This window comes from Chiloscyllium punctatum, chromosome 7, assembly GCF_047496795.1.
Source record: "Chiloscyllium punctatum isolate Juve2018m chromosome 7, sChiPun1.3, whole genome shotgun sequence".
Classification (NCBI taxonomy): domain Eukaryota; kingdom Metazoa; phylum Chordata; class Chondrichthyes; order Orectolobiformes; family Hemiscylliidae; genus Chiloscyllium; species Chiloscyllium punctatum.
Genome location: NC_092745.1, coordinates 89,766,254 through 89,779,396, shown reverse-complemented (window position 1 = coordinate 89,779,396; position 13,143 = coordinate 89,766,254). Strand labels below are relative to the sequence as shown.

The 13,143-nt window shown below is 38.9% G+C and overlaps 1 protein-coding gene across 1 annotated transcript in view; it reads left to right on the top strand.

Moving 5' to 3' along the window:
- faf1 (Fas (TNFRSF6) associated factor 1) overlaps nt 1-13,143 on the top strand; it is a 391,777-nt gene that overhangs the window by 61,384 nt on the left and 317,250 nt on the right. The window contains exon 5 of the mRNA XM_072574268.1: nt 5,538-5,629. Within this exon, the coding sequence (XP_072430369.1) occupies nt 5,538-5,629 (92 nt within the window). The remainder of the gene's footprint in view (nt 1-5,537; nt 5,630-13,143) is intronic.

Genomic DNA, 13,143 nt, shown 5'->3' with positions numbered 1-13,143 from the left:
CCGATTTAAAAAAAACACTTTGAGAACTTAGACATCGTGCTTAAATGTTTTTCTGAGGTGGTCATATGCCTTAGAGGGAAATGTGTGTGTTCCAAGCAACCCAAGTGACTTATTTGGGCTACAGAGTTGACAAAACCGGATTACATTTGTTAGAAGCTAAAGTGAGGGCAGTCGAAGATGCCCCAGCTCCCATGTCTGCACCAAAGCTTAGGTCTTTCCTTTGGGTCGGTGAATTATTATGGGAAATTCAGATGTAACCTGGCCTCCATCTTGGCACCCTTACACCTGCTATTGAAAATGGGTCAGTCTTTGAACTGGTTGCATAACCAGAAATAGCCTTTAGAGAAGTGAAAAAGCAAGTATCATCATCTAAGGTGTTGGCCCATTACAATCCAAACGAGAGCTGGTGCTGCCATGCCATGTGATGCCTCCCCATACAGTGTCGGGGTCATTTTGGCTCACCAATGGTCCTCATGGAGAAAGTATGCCCGATAGTGTTTGCTCCCCAGATTTTGGTTGATGCTGAACGAAAATATGCCCAGATATAGAAAGAAGGTTTGGCGATCATCTTAGATGTGAAAAAGTGCCAACAATACCTTTACATAAATGTGTCTTAGTAATGGGCCACAAATACCTGTTAGGGCTGCTTAACGAAGATAAGGCTGCGCTGCCTGTAGCTTTTGGTTGAATTCAGTGGTGGGCCCTTATTCTCAGTGCATACCATTACAAGTTAGAACACACTTCAGGTGGCAAGTACGGATGCCTTGACCTGGAAGCGTTTGTTCTGGTTTTCAACTTTCTGGGCACGCTTCTAGTAACTGCTGATGATATCCGACTCTAGGTACAAAATGATCCTACCCTGGCAAAACTAAAACTGCTAGTCATAGTGGGGGAAATGGGAAAGTCCATTACAACCAGAACTGAAACTTTTCTGGATCCGGCAAGACCAGATCACCATAGAGGACAGCATAAGATTTTAGGGAACAGGAGTGATTGATGGTCTCGAATCAAGGTCATTGCCAGTGCTGGATGAACTCCACCAGGGTCATCCGGGGTTTCCAAAATGGAAGACGTTGGCAAGAAGTTATGTCTGGTGACCAAGTTTGGATGCTGACATAGCTACGTTGGTGGGTCAGTGCCAGAGTGCCAATAAGGACAAACATTACTGCCAGCAGCACCCCTGTTTTCTTGGGATTGGACATGTAAATCCTAGACTTGGTTACACACAGTCTATGCCAGTCCTTTACTGGCTGAATGTTGCAGCATGCATATTAACAATCTGCAGCAAGTATACAAAAACAATAATTGCCTATGAGAAATTAACTTCGAGATGATACTTGTATCCATTATCATTCAAGTTTCCTGGAGCTTGTCTGGTCAGCAAAAAAGGGAATTTCCAAAATTGACCCAAGGGGTTTTGATCTCTGAGGTGTTTCCTTGGATATGAAGAAATATGATGTTCAATAGCCATAACAGTATGGGAAAGTGTGCTGATTCTCAAGTACTACCGTTCTTGGGTTGCCACAAAAGCATGCAAATTCCCTGATTTACCTGTCTGATGGAATTAACAGAAAACACTGACCAGGTTCTTGTACTTAATGAGAACTACTGTTTATTAGAAATACGTTTATACTTATTTATAAGTAACTACCATTTGTCAGCATCAGAGTCTTTTATTTAAAACTCATTTTTAAATTCCCTATACACACACATGGATTGACACATCCACACAAAAAAATGTTTTTTAGGTTAGAGGGAAGAAAAACTGAGAAAATCGGTTCAATGGCATCAGCCCATAGAGATGTTATGTGTTGAGATGTTACTTTGGCTGCCAAGACTTTTTTTTTCTTAAATCTCCTTTCTCCATATTCTTCCGCTTAAGAGGAACAGGGAAATTGGTGTAAAGGCAACAGCTTACAGCAACTGGTGAGAGAAAATAGCTCTTTTTATTCAGGCTCCACCCACCTCTCTTCTCCCCCACAAATGTATTTCCAACATTAAAGATGCTCTTAAAGGACAATCAGGAAAACCCTTTGATAATATGCACACATTTTTTCTGTAGTTCTCTTGTAAAAGCATGACTGTGTCATCAAGAGTATTTTTGTAGCAAGTTATAGATGATAAATGAATCTTACCACTTTTAATTCGGTTAAGATTTTTATTTTCAACTTTGTGGTATATTCTTGCACTAACAGTCTTCACTTAAAGTTGCAACTGTGTTTATGAAAATTATACCTTTTTAGAGAAACAGCTTTAAGCAAAGCATTGATTCCCATAATTAAAACTGGAGTTAGGTTCCAGAATAAACAGTCTGGACTACATGGACTGTTGCGATTCAAGAAGGTGGCTCACTCTTGTGTTCTCAAGGACAACTAGGGATGACCAATAAATGCTGGCATGTGCACGGGAGGATTGTCATTTGCTTATTCCTGGCCGCATGACCCCCAAAGTCCAAGTCGGAGAGACGACACTGAAATGGTACCACTCTGGTCAGGTATTATAGTAAAACAACATTAAACTGAATGTTGCAATGCTTGATGAAATTTCAGGCCACAACATCCAAATTTTGAAGCACAATAATGCGGTATGAGGCAAAATTAATAAAGAAATCAAGCGGGTCAGGCAGCATCCATGAATAGAGAACCAGCTAATGTTTCAAGTCTTGATGACTCTTGATCTTTTGGTTGCTTATATTAAAATATAGCAAAAGAAATTCTATTCAAAGAAGATAAATAGAATATCCTTTCCTACCACATGTACTCAAGTACAACCGTACAGGAGCACAGTGAAAAGTTTTGTAATGTCACCTCTTATGGTGCAATCATAGGTATCAATCTTAGATACAAAAAGGAGAATAAAAAGAAAAATAGTTGTATTATTTTGCAGAAATAAGACATAGTTAAAAGAATAGCCATTACACACACACAAACAAATTACTCGTGAACATTACACTGCAGTAGCTATCTGCAGGAGTTTCCACCTGTGGTCTGACTGCCCATGCCAGACCCCAATCCAACAACTTAGCTTCATTTTTTGATATTCTATTGTTAGAATATTTGTAACCCTAGTTTCTCTTTCATGTTACATACCATTATCTCCAGAGTTCTTAAGAAACCATTCTTGGCCATTTCTTCCTCATCTGAATCCTTCCATTTGGTAACATTTGCATATACAGGGCCAGGTTAAGGAATTAGCCGATGATGCCCCGAAGCTACCCTTAAACTTCTTCCTCCATGTTGGTCGACTTCATCCAGCGTCAAGTCTCAAATGAGCTATAACCTCTTTAAACCGAATGTTGGGAAGATTGAATCTGTCATATTTCACCCACATTACCTTCTTCACTCTTTGTTTTTCAGGCTGAATCACTCGGTTCAAATTTTGGATGTTCAACCATCATATTTTCAGCTTTACAAAGACCACAGCTGTTAACTTCAAGGCATAAGAAATAGGAGCTAGAGTAGAATATATGGCACCTCAAGCCTGCTCTGCCATTCTAAAGATCATGGCTAATTGGATTGTGGGCTTAAAATCTGCTTGCCTACCTGCTCCAAACTCCTCCCATTTCATGACTACCAAATAAACTTTGAACCGATTTTCAGTCAAAATTAGCCCTGATTTAAATAAGTAATCAGCCTTCACCGCTAACCAGAGAAGATATTCCAAAGACAACTTCTTCTTTAAAGATGAAATTACTCCTCTTATTGCATGGACTTATTGCACGCTCTAACTTCCTTTTTGTGTGGGCTTACCTGTTGTACTTTTCATGATTTTATTGTGTTTTCAGCATATTTACTACGACCATCACTGAAGACTCAGTTGGCTAAAATCAACTTTACATTGCTATCTCAATCTGCCAGCTGACTCCCACATGCAATTTTATGCATGTTTTTATCTTCTGCTCATATTCTATTCCTATGCCAAATTCCATGTTACCAGTACTTAATAAAATAAGAGCCCAAGGTGTTGGTGGGGTAGCATATTAACACAGTTAGAGGTTTTGCTGATAGAAGATAGAGAGTTGGGGAAAGGGAGCATTTTCAGGATGCCAAGCAATAACTAAGGGGTCAGTGCTAAGATCACAATTATTTACAGAATGTTATAATAACTTGGATAATGGAAGCGAATGTACTATCTCCAGGTTTGCAGATTACACCAGAATAGGTGGGAAGGCAAATAATGAGGATGACACAGGAAGTATTCAGAGAGATATAGTCAGGTCAAGCGAGTAGGCAAAAACATAACAGATGGAATAGTGTGTGAAAAAATGTGAGGTTATGCACTTTGGCAGGAAGATTAGCAGTTAAATATTAAATGTAGAAAGACTGCACATAGCTTCCACAGACAGGAATTTTGGGGTTCTCGTGAATGCATCACAAAAATCTAGCAAAGCGAATAGGACAGGCAAGTAGAATGTTGGCCTTTATTTCAAAGGGAATGGGGTATTAAAATAGGATGGTCTTGCCCCAGAATTATACAAGGCACTGGTCAGAACACATCTTGAACACTCTGAAAAGTTTTAGAACCTTTATCAAGTAAAGATACACTGTCATTGGAGGCAGCCAAGAAAATGTTTGCGCGATTGATTCTGGGTTTAGAGGAATTTTCTTTTGAGGAGAGGTTGAATGACTTGGATTTGTACCCATTGGAGTTTAGAAGAGTGAGAGCAAACATGATTGAAAGATATAAGCTTCTTTGGGGGAGGGGGGGGGGCTGCGGTTGACAGGGGAGATGTGAAGTGGCTGTTCCCCCTGTTGGAAGTCGAGGACCAGACATCATAATATCAGAGGAAGGGATCGCACATTTAAGACAGATGAGGAATACATTTTTCTCTTGAGAGTGGTCAGTCTGTGGAATGTTTTACTGCAGAGTGCTATTAAGTCTGATTGGTAAGCATGTTCGAAGTTGAGAGAAAGATTTCTAATCGGTAAGGGGGAATCAAGGTTTAAGCAGAAGAGGCAGGAAAATAGAGTCTCTGATTAGCCAGGATCTCGTTCAATGGCAGAGTAGACTCGATGGACCGAATGGCTGACTTCTGCCTCCTGTGTTTTATGTCCTTATGTTCCATAGACCTTCCCATCCCATTTCTCTGTCATCTTCCATTGTGGCTATCTTTCTCCTAAACTTCTAGTTTCTTTCACTATTAATGTTTGTGCATCTTTCTCTTTTCTTTCATACACCATTTATGGCTCTGCGTTCCATCCTCTGGACTATGAGATTTTGAATTTGCTTTCCAGTTCTTGTAACCATTTCACTTCTCCATCTTTTGACCCTACCAAAACTCATCACTCATCAAGATCTGATACCAAGCTTTTGGTCATCCCATTTAATATCCATTTCTCATTTTCTGTGTTATGCTTTTCACTGCTATGTGTCTGTGAGGTGTGTTCAGACATTTTCTATTTAGCAAGAGTTTTATAGATATTGTCTTAATGTGTTTGTTATTTGGAAAATTTTGAGCCTTGAAACAGTACTTACAACTGAACTGTGATACTTGATATATTTAGAGGAATTAATATAGAATGTTTTTAATCTTACAGGTGCAATCAAGCAAATTTTAGAAAATGAGTTACAACTTCCTATATCTCAAATGCAGTTAAAAGGTTGGAAGTCAACAGATGTAAGCGACAGTGTAAGTTTATGTTGTTATTTAAACTCTTGTTGGATTTAATTTTTAAATTTAAACGACTTTTTGTTTTCTGCCTTTTAAATACCTTGATAGAAAGAAAAGTTAAAGGTGTCTCTGTAATTAGTAAGTAGTTATCAATTTTGGACAGATTCGTAGGTTTTTAATACATATAAGTAATTTCTGAAATACTTTTACAAATAGGATTGCTTCAGCTGCATTCAAGATTATATGATTGTTCACAGAGTTCTAGGTTTACTTTGGTTGATAGTGAAATGGATAATAAGCCACAATACTGCAAGTTGTTCGTCATATTTTCACCCCAATCAATCTTTTTGAGAATTTGTATGGAAGTAGTTAATCATAGAACCAACGTGGCTGTTTTTGCCTGAAATAAATGGTCAATTAGGACATGATAACTGTAACTTTGAAATTGATCTTTGTAACGAGATATGCCTTTAAGAGGAATTTGTCTCTGTCCTGCTGGATTGAAGAGGTGTGCGGTAAACCTGGTGCCAAGGTGTCTGTACCATGGAAAGCAGAGTAAAGAGCTTTGGGTTTTCTTAGTAAAAAGAAACCTGACTGGGCAGAGTCAGGTTCATACAGACTCGAGCTTTTAGTTTTGCTTTCAGTTGTTGAAATTGGGGGTTTTAAAATGGAAGCTGCTAGATATTGTTGCAGAAAGCTCGAGTTCTCTCTCTGCTGCTACATTCATTCTGTTGGTGTTCCTTCTCCTGGACTGGGTGAGATAGCAAGTGCGGGAAATCTGAATTTGCCTTTGCCAAAGGTTTAATTATGGAGTGGTGCTATATTTCAAGAGTTGATTAGTGGAAGTTAAGTATTATGTATTATTTTGCCAATTCTTTTTTGTTTGTATTTTAACTGTGGTGTAGAAATAAAGTGTGTTTTGCTTAAAGCCTAGAGGTTTGTCCAAATGAATCACACCTGGATTGTAGCAACATACACTTGCCTTGAAATAAGATGAAAATTAGGGTCCAGACTATCTCCTTGAAATGTTTTGAATGGTCATCGCAGTTTAGTTAGCTACTGTATATTTTAAATGTGACTACAACCACCTTCTAAGTTCATTGTAATTAGAATTTTTATGGCTATGTGGAAGCAAGGGACAAAGACACAAAAAAAAGAGACAAATAAAATTCTAATATTTAAGCACCTTCAACATTTAATTACTTTACTATTGGGCACAGTACAGCAGTGTATTTGGTATGCAAGACGCAGCAAATCAAACTTTTTTCAGTCGTACTTCATAAACTTGTGATCTCTAGTAGGGCAGTATGGGGATGCCACGATCTCTAAGTTCCCTTCCAACCTGCCCAACAATGCTGACTTGGCACTATATTATTGTTCCTTCACTGCTGTGTCAAAATCTTGAACTCCTTTTCTAACAGTACAGGGTCTGCCTGCACTGTATGTAATGTTGAAGTTAACTTAATGCACTGTTCTTGAGGACAATAGGAATAGATAACGAATGCCTGTTTTCTCAGGAAACTCCGATCCAGTGAAATCCATATGTTGTAAATTTGCAGCGATGCTTTAGAAAGTCACAAACTGGTATTAACAAATAACCCTCAAAAAGCAAAAGCTCCAGTTAGATAGTTAAGCAACCATGGCCAACAAATGAGATTAGAAATTTTATCAAGCTAAAAGTATATGCTGCTATAAATTTAAGGGAAAATAAAAATCCAACGAACTGGGAGAGCTGTGTGGAAGCATTCAAGGGATATAAATAAAGTCATGAGCTTCATAATGTGGATATGAAAAAGCTTAGAAGGTTTACTAAAACTAGCTAAAAATGATTGTGATAGAGGGAAATCTGTGGCCCAGTAATGTTAGATATGGGAGAAACTATGCTGGACCAGAAGAAAATGAAATACTTCTTAAGGGAATACTTTATATCTATCTTCAAAAAGAATAATCACGAAATATCAAGGGAATCTAAAATTAAGTTGAAAGGAGCAAATTTTTGAATCTGATGTAAACTTGAGAAAAATAACATTGGAAGCAAATGTGCTTTTGTGATTTTGACTGCAGGGCTTTTAAGGGAACGTGTGAAGAAATTGCAGCTTCAATAATTTTCTGGAACACTCCAGAATTGTGCCTTTGAATAATTGCCAATGTTACTCCTTAATTTAAAATGAGTGAATAGCCAGTAAAATACAGACTGGTCAGTTGTGAGAAAGCTGTTGTAATCTATTATCACAGATGGTGTATCAGAGCACATGGACAAACATGAAATGGTTAAAACTAATGCATAGTAAAATGAATGATATACCATACCTGACTAATCTAGTTGAAATTTCTGAGAAGATTGTGAATATTGTAGATAAGACGGTGTTTGTGGATGGAGTTAAACTGTCTTCCCAATGTAATTTGGTCAGCTGCAACACGAGACCATTAGCAAAAATGAAAGTACAGGGCGTTCTTGATTTACTAGTGTCTGACTTGTGACCACTTGTACTTAAGTTATCCTTTACAGGGGTTTGATTTTAAAGATCCAACAAAATAAACATTTCCTGTACTTAGGAGCAGCAGCTTCACATTGTTCTGTATTGTGTTCGGACTTGCAAAGAAATCAACTGAAGAATTGACTCCAGAATGGAACATGTTCGCAACTGGCAGATTGCCTCTACTTGGAGTTACCTTATGATATTAGCTAATAATTATTTAGGGAGGAAGAGGTATAAAGAATCAAAGAAAATTACTCTGACAAGCTGTGGCACGGAACTTGTGTTGTGGATCTCACCTTTTCACCAAATTTGTTCTTGACTTGGATGAATGTATGGAGGCTGTATTTTCAGATTTACTGATGACTTTGGGCTGTATTGAGAGCTGGCTTTGAAGTCTACTTTTTTCTTCAGTTTAGCTTTTAACTAAATTAAGATTAGTTTAGCTTTATTTCTATCTTGGAACAAAGATTTACAAGCTATCTTGCTGCAGCTACAGCTCGTTAATAAGGTAGCTAGCTTAAAATGGTTTTCGAAAGCTTGAATCAGTTGTTTTTTGGGGATTATATGAAGAGGCCTTAGGGGTCTTGTACAATAGTAGTGTCTATCTCTGGCCCAGGTTTGAGTCGCACTGCCCTGGAACAGTGTCATAACGTGGCTGAGAATGTTGGTTTTTTTAAATTGAATAGTGGCCTTGTCTGCACTGTGTGTGAAGAGGGGTAAAGAGGTGCTCCTTTCTTATTTACCTCTTTCAGCCTTCATAATTGGTTGTTTCTTTGGTTACTATAGTGCAGAGGAAGAAGTTGATTGGTGAATTTGTGGTAAGTTATTCTACTTATTCAAATTTTAGTGAATAGCTTTTAAAGTCATGATGTGACAGCCCAACTAAGTGGATTCAACATCCTCTTGTATGTGGGAAATCATGGGCATGCCACGTGTCCTAGAAGATGCAGGAAGTGTTACCAGAGCTTGAGCTCTGAGTGTAAGCACTGGCTGAAGCAGCTATGAGGCAAAGAACTGGGTGGGTAGTACATTTAGGAAGGTTGTACTGCAGTTTAAGAGCCAACAGGAAAAGAGGAAATGGGTGACCAGCAGAAAGTGTAAGAGAAGAACAAGGGTGCATGAATCTCCTTAAGTTGATCTTGCTACTTGACTTGTTTGGATTTGGTGAGGGTAATGATTCCTTAGGAGAGTTAAGCTAGTGCCATGTTCATGGCATCATTAGTGACTGATCTGTACAGGAGAGGATAAAGAAGAGTCAAAAAGCAACAATGCGAAGAGATCAGACTGATGATTTTGTGGCAGTAAATATGGCTCTAGGATGGTGTTATCTCCCTCATGTCAGGCTCATTGAGGGAGCATAAACAACTGGAGGTAGTGGTCTGCATTGGTACCAAATAATATAGATAGGAAGTTGGATGAGGCCCTGAGATTAGATTTTAGGCATTTTGGAAATAAATTAAAAAGCTGAGCCTTCAGCAGCAATCTCAGGATTGCACCCAGTGCTTGATGCCTTTGAATATTGGTATAAGACAATTGAATGTTTCAGCACCTGGCTGGAGAATTGGTATTGGAGGGAAGACATCAGATTTCTGAGGCATTAGGATAAACATTGAGGCAGGTGAGACCTGTACAAGCTGGATTAGTTGGACCTTAACAGGACCAAAGCTAATATAGTTACAAGAAGATTGCTAGTGTTGTTGTTGAGGGTAAAAAGGAAAAGGTGATGCTGCGCTGATCATAAAGGGTGGGGTCAGTACATTAGTAAGGGGATCTCACATTGCTAAATGCCCAATCTGGGTGTAGCCAAAAAATAGCTTTCCTGAAGAAGGGCTTATGCCTGAAACGTCGATTCTCCTGCTCCTTTGATGCTGCCTGACCTGCTGCGCTTTTCCACCCAATCCAGAGATGATTGGGTAAATAAATTGAAAGGTATGACATTACATTGCCAATGGATAGTGTTTAAAGAAATATTACTTAATTTACAGTAGCTGTAATTCTTTCAAGGCACATAAACCCTAAAAGAATTCAGTCAACCATGGCTGGTAAACGAAATTAATGATTATAAGAAAAGGCTTATGAAGTTGCCAGATATTGTCATAATTCTGATGATTTAGAGAATACTAGAATACAATAATGCAGTACAAACAAGATAATGAAGAATAGAATATGAATGTAATGTATCAAAAATATAAAAACAAGCTGTAAAAGCTTCTATTGATGAGTTTTTTTTTTAAAAAAAGAAACATTTAGGTCTGTTCCAGACCAAGTCGGGTTAATTTATGATGGGGAATAGAGAGATGACAGTGATGCTAAATAAATACTTGGTCTTCACTGAGGAAGATATGAGAAACTCTCTCAATTCGAGATTAAAAGAGACAAGAGGCAGTGAGGATTTGAAGAAAGTTAGTCTCACTAAGAAAGTTCTGTCGGAGGCATTTAATAGAACTGAAGCTGAATAAGTTTCTGGGACTTGATAGTCTACATCCCAGAGTGTCGAGAAAGATAGCAGTGGAGGTAATAGATGCATTGGTGTCCATTTCTCAAAACTCTTAAAGATCTGGAATGATTCCTGCAGATTGTAAGGTAGCAAATGTCATACCACTATTTTAGAAAGGATAGAGAGAGAAAAAATGGGGAACTAAAGACCTCTTGGCATTACATCGGGGGAGGAAGGAAAATGCTGGAATCTATTATAATGGATAATATATATTTGAAATGTACACTTGGACAGTAATCTGATTAGGCATAGTTTATATAGATTTATGGGCCTGTAGAATTGATAGGATATAGATGAGCAGTCATGTTTGATGAATCTATTGGAGTTTTTTGAGGATGGTTTTATAGAGTCTGGTTTAGGAGAAAGAAAGACCCAGAGATAGTCACTAGCTTCTAAAGGTATGGGAGACAGTTAGCAGCACCTAATAAAGCACAGAGAGGACACTTCTGTAGTTGTGAAACAACATGAGAGCATATGCGGATAGGAGCTTCAGAAAGAAAAGGAGAGAGAGAGTGGAGACAGCTATCCATTGGCAATGTACTTTCGGAACTTTGAATTTGTTTTCCCACTCTATTTCAGACAATTTGCCCCTCACACCTTCATAATATTGTAGGTTACGATTTAACACCCTGGCTTCATTTGCAAATCTAATAGAAGAGACCAACATGAGCAGTGGTGATGGGAGATAGAACCGAAATGTGACATCATCGAAAGCAAGGAATTGGTGGGTATTTCCTGTGTTCTCTTCTGTTTGGTCAATTACCATATATATTCGAATAAAAGTCTATCTCATGTAAAAGTCGACACCCCTATTTTGGCCAAAAAGTCTAATTTTCCATGTGTCCCCTGCAAAAGTCGACCCTAGCTCTTCACAGATAACTGATCAACATTTGAGAGTCAAGGTATATCCTGTGCATAAATGTTATGATGAGGAAATGAATTTTTTTTTGGTGCTACTAAGTGTTTTGATGTACAATTCATACCAACGTTAGGCTATGAATTTCTTAAGAAGAAGGTTAGGACTGAAGATGCTGGAGGTCAGAATCAAAAAGTGGGGTTCTGGAAAAGCACAGCAGGTCAGACAGCATCCAAAGAGCAGGAGAGTTAACATTTTGGGCATAAGCCCTGCATCAGGAATTCCTGATGCAGGGCTTATGCCTGAAACATCAACTCTCCTGCTCCTTGGCTGGTGCCTGACCTGCTGTGCTTTTCCAGCGCCACACTTTGTGACTATGATTTTAAGTTCGTTATCGAATGAGCACAATAATTAGTATAATTAGTGTGATACAAAGTTTATCACACCATTATTTTCTATGTAAGATAGGCTTATATGCATTTACTTCACTATAATTACCGTACAGTTGTGGATGACTTCTCAATACAGTGATTGGTGAGACTGTACAAGGATCAAATGTATGATCTTTTTTTATTGGAAGTAAAATCTTAAAATGTTAGTCTGGAAAAATAAAACAACAGTAGAAGAAAGAAAACTGAGGGAAATGGAAGATTTGGCCTGCAAGTTTAAGATGCAGCAGGTCAGAGTCAAGTGACAACCTCCCTTTATGTGTAGCTCACCTGAGCTCAGTTCCCCTGTAGCATTCATGGAATTACCGTAATTCATTGCGTGTGAATTTCAGCCCCTCAAAAGTAGTATCCATATCATAGTCATAGAGATGTGCAGTATGGAAATAGACCTTTTGGTCCAAACCGTCTGAGACGACCAGATATCCCAACCCAATCTAGTTCCACCTGCCAGCACCTGGCCAATATCCCTCCAAACCCTTCCTATTCATATACCCATCCAAATGCCTCTTAAATGTTGCAATTGTACCAGCCTCCACCACATCCTCTGGCAGCTCATTCCATACACATACCACCCTCTGCGTGAAAAAGTTGCCTCGTAGGTCTCTTTTGTATCTTTCCCCCCTCACCCTAAACCTATGCCCTCTAGTTCTGGACTTCCCAACCCCAGGGAAAAGACTTTGTCTATTTATATTATTCATGCCCCTCATAATTTTGTAAACTGCTATAAGGTCACCCCTCCGCCTCCGACACTCCAGAGAAAACAGCCCCAGCCTGTTCAGCCTCTCCCTGTAGCTCAGATCCTCCAACCCTGGCAACATCCTTGTAAATCTTTTCTGATCCCTTTCAAGTTTTACAACATCTTTTCCGATAGGAAGGAGACCAGAATTGCACGCAATATTCCAACAGTGGCCTAACCAATGTCCTGTACAGCCGCAACATGACCTCCCAACTCCTGTACTCAATACTCTGACCAATAAAGGAAAGCATACCAAACGCCTTCTTCACTATCCTATCTACCTGCGACTCCACTTTGAACCTGCACTCCAAGGTCTCTTTGTTCAGCAACACTCCCTAGGACTTGCCATTAAGTGTATAAGTCCTGCAAAGATTTGCTTTCCCAAAATGCAGCACCTTGCATTTATCTGAATTAAACTCCATCTGCCGCTTCTCAGCCCATTGGCCCATCTGGTCAAGATCCTGTTATAATCTGAGGTAACCCTCTTCGCTGTCCACTACGCCTCCAATTTTGG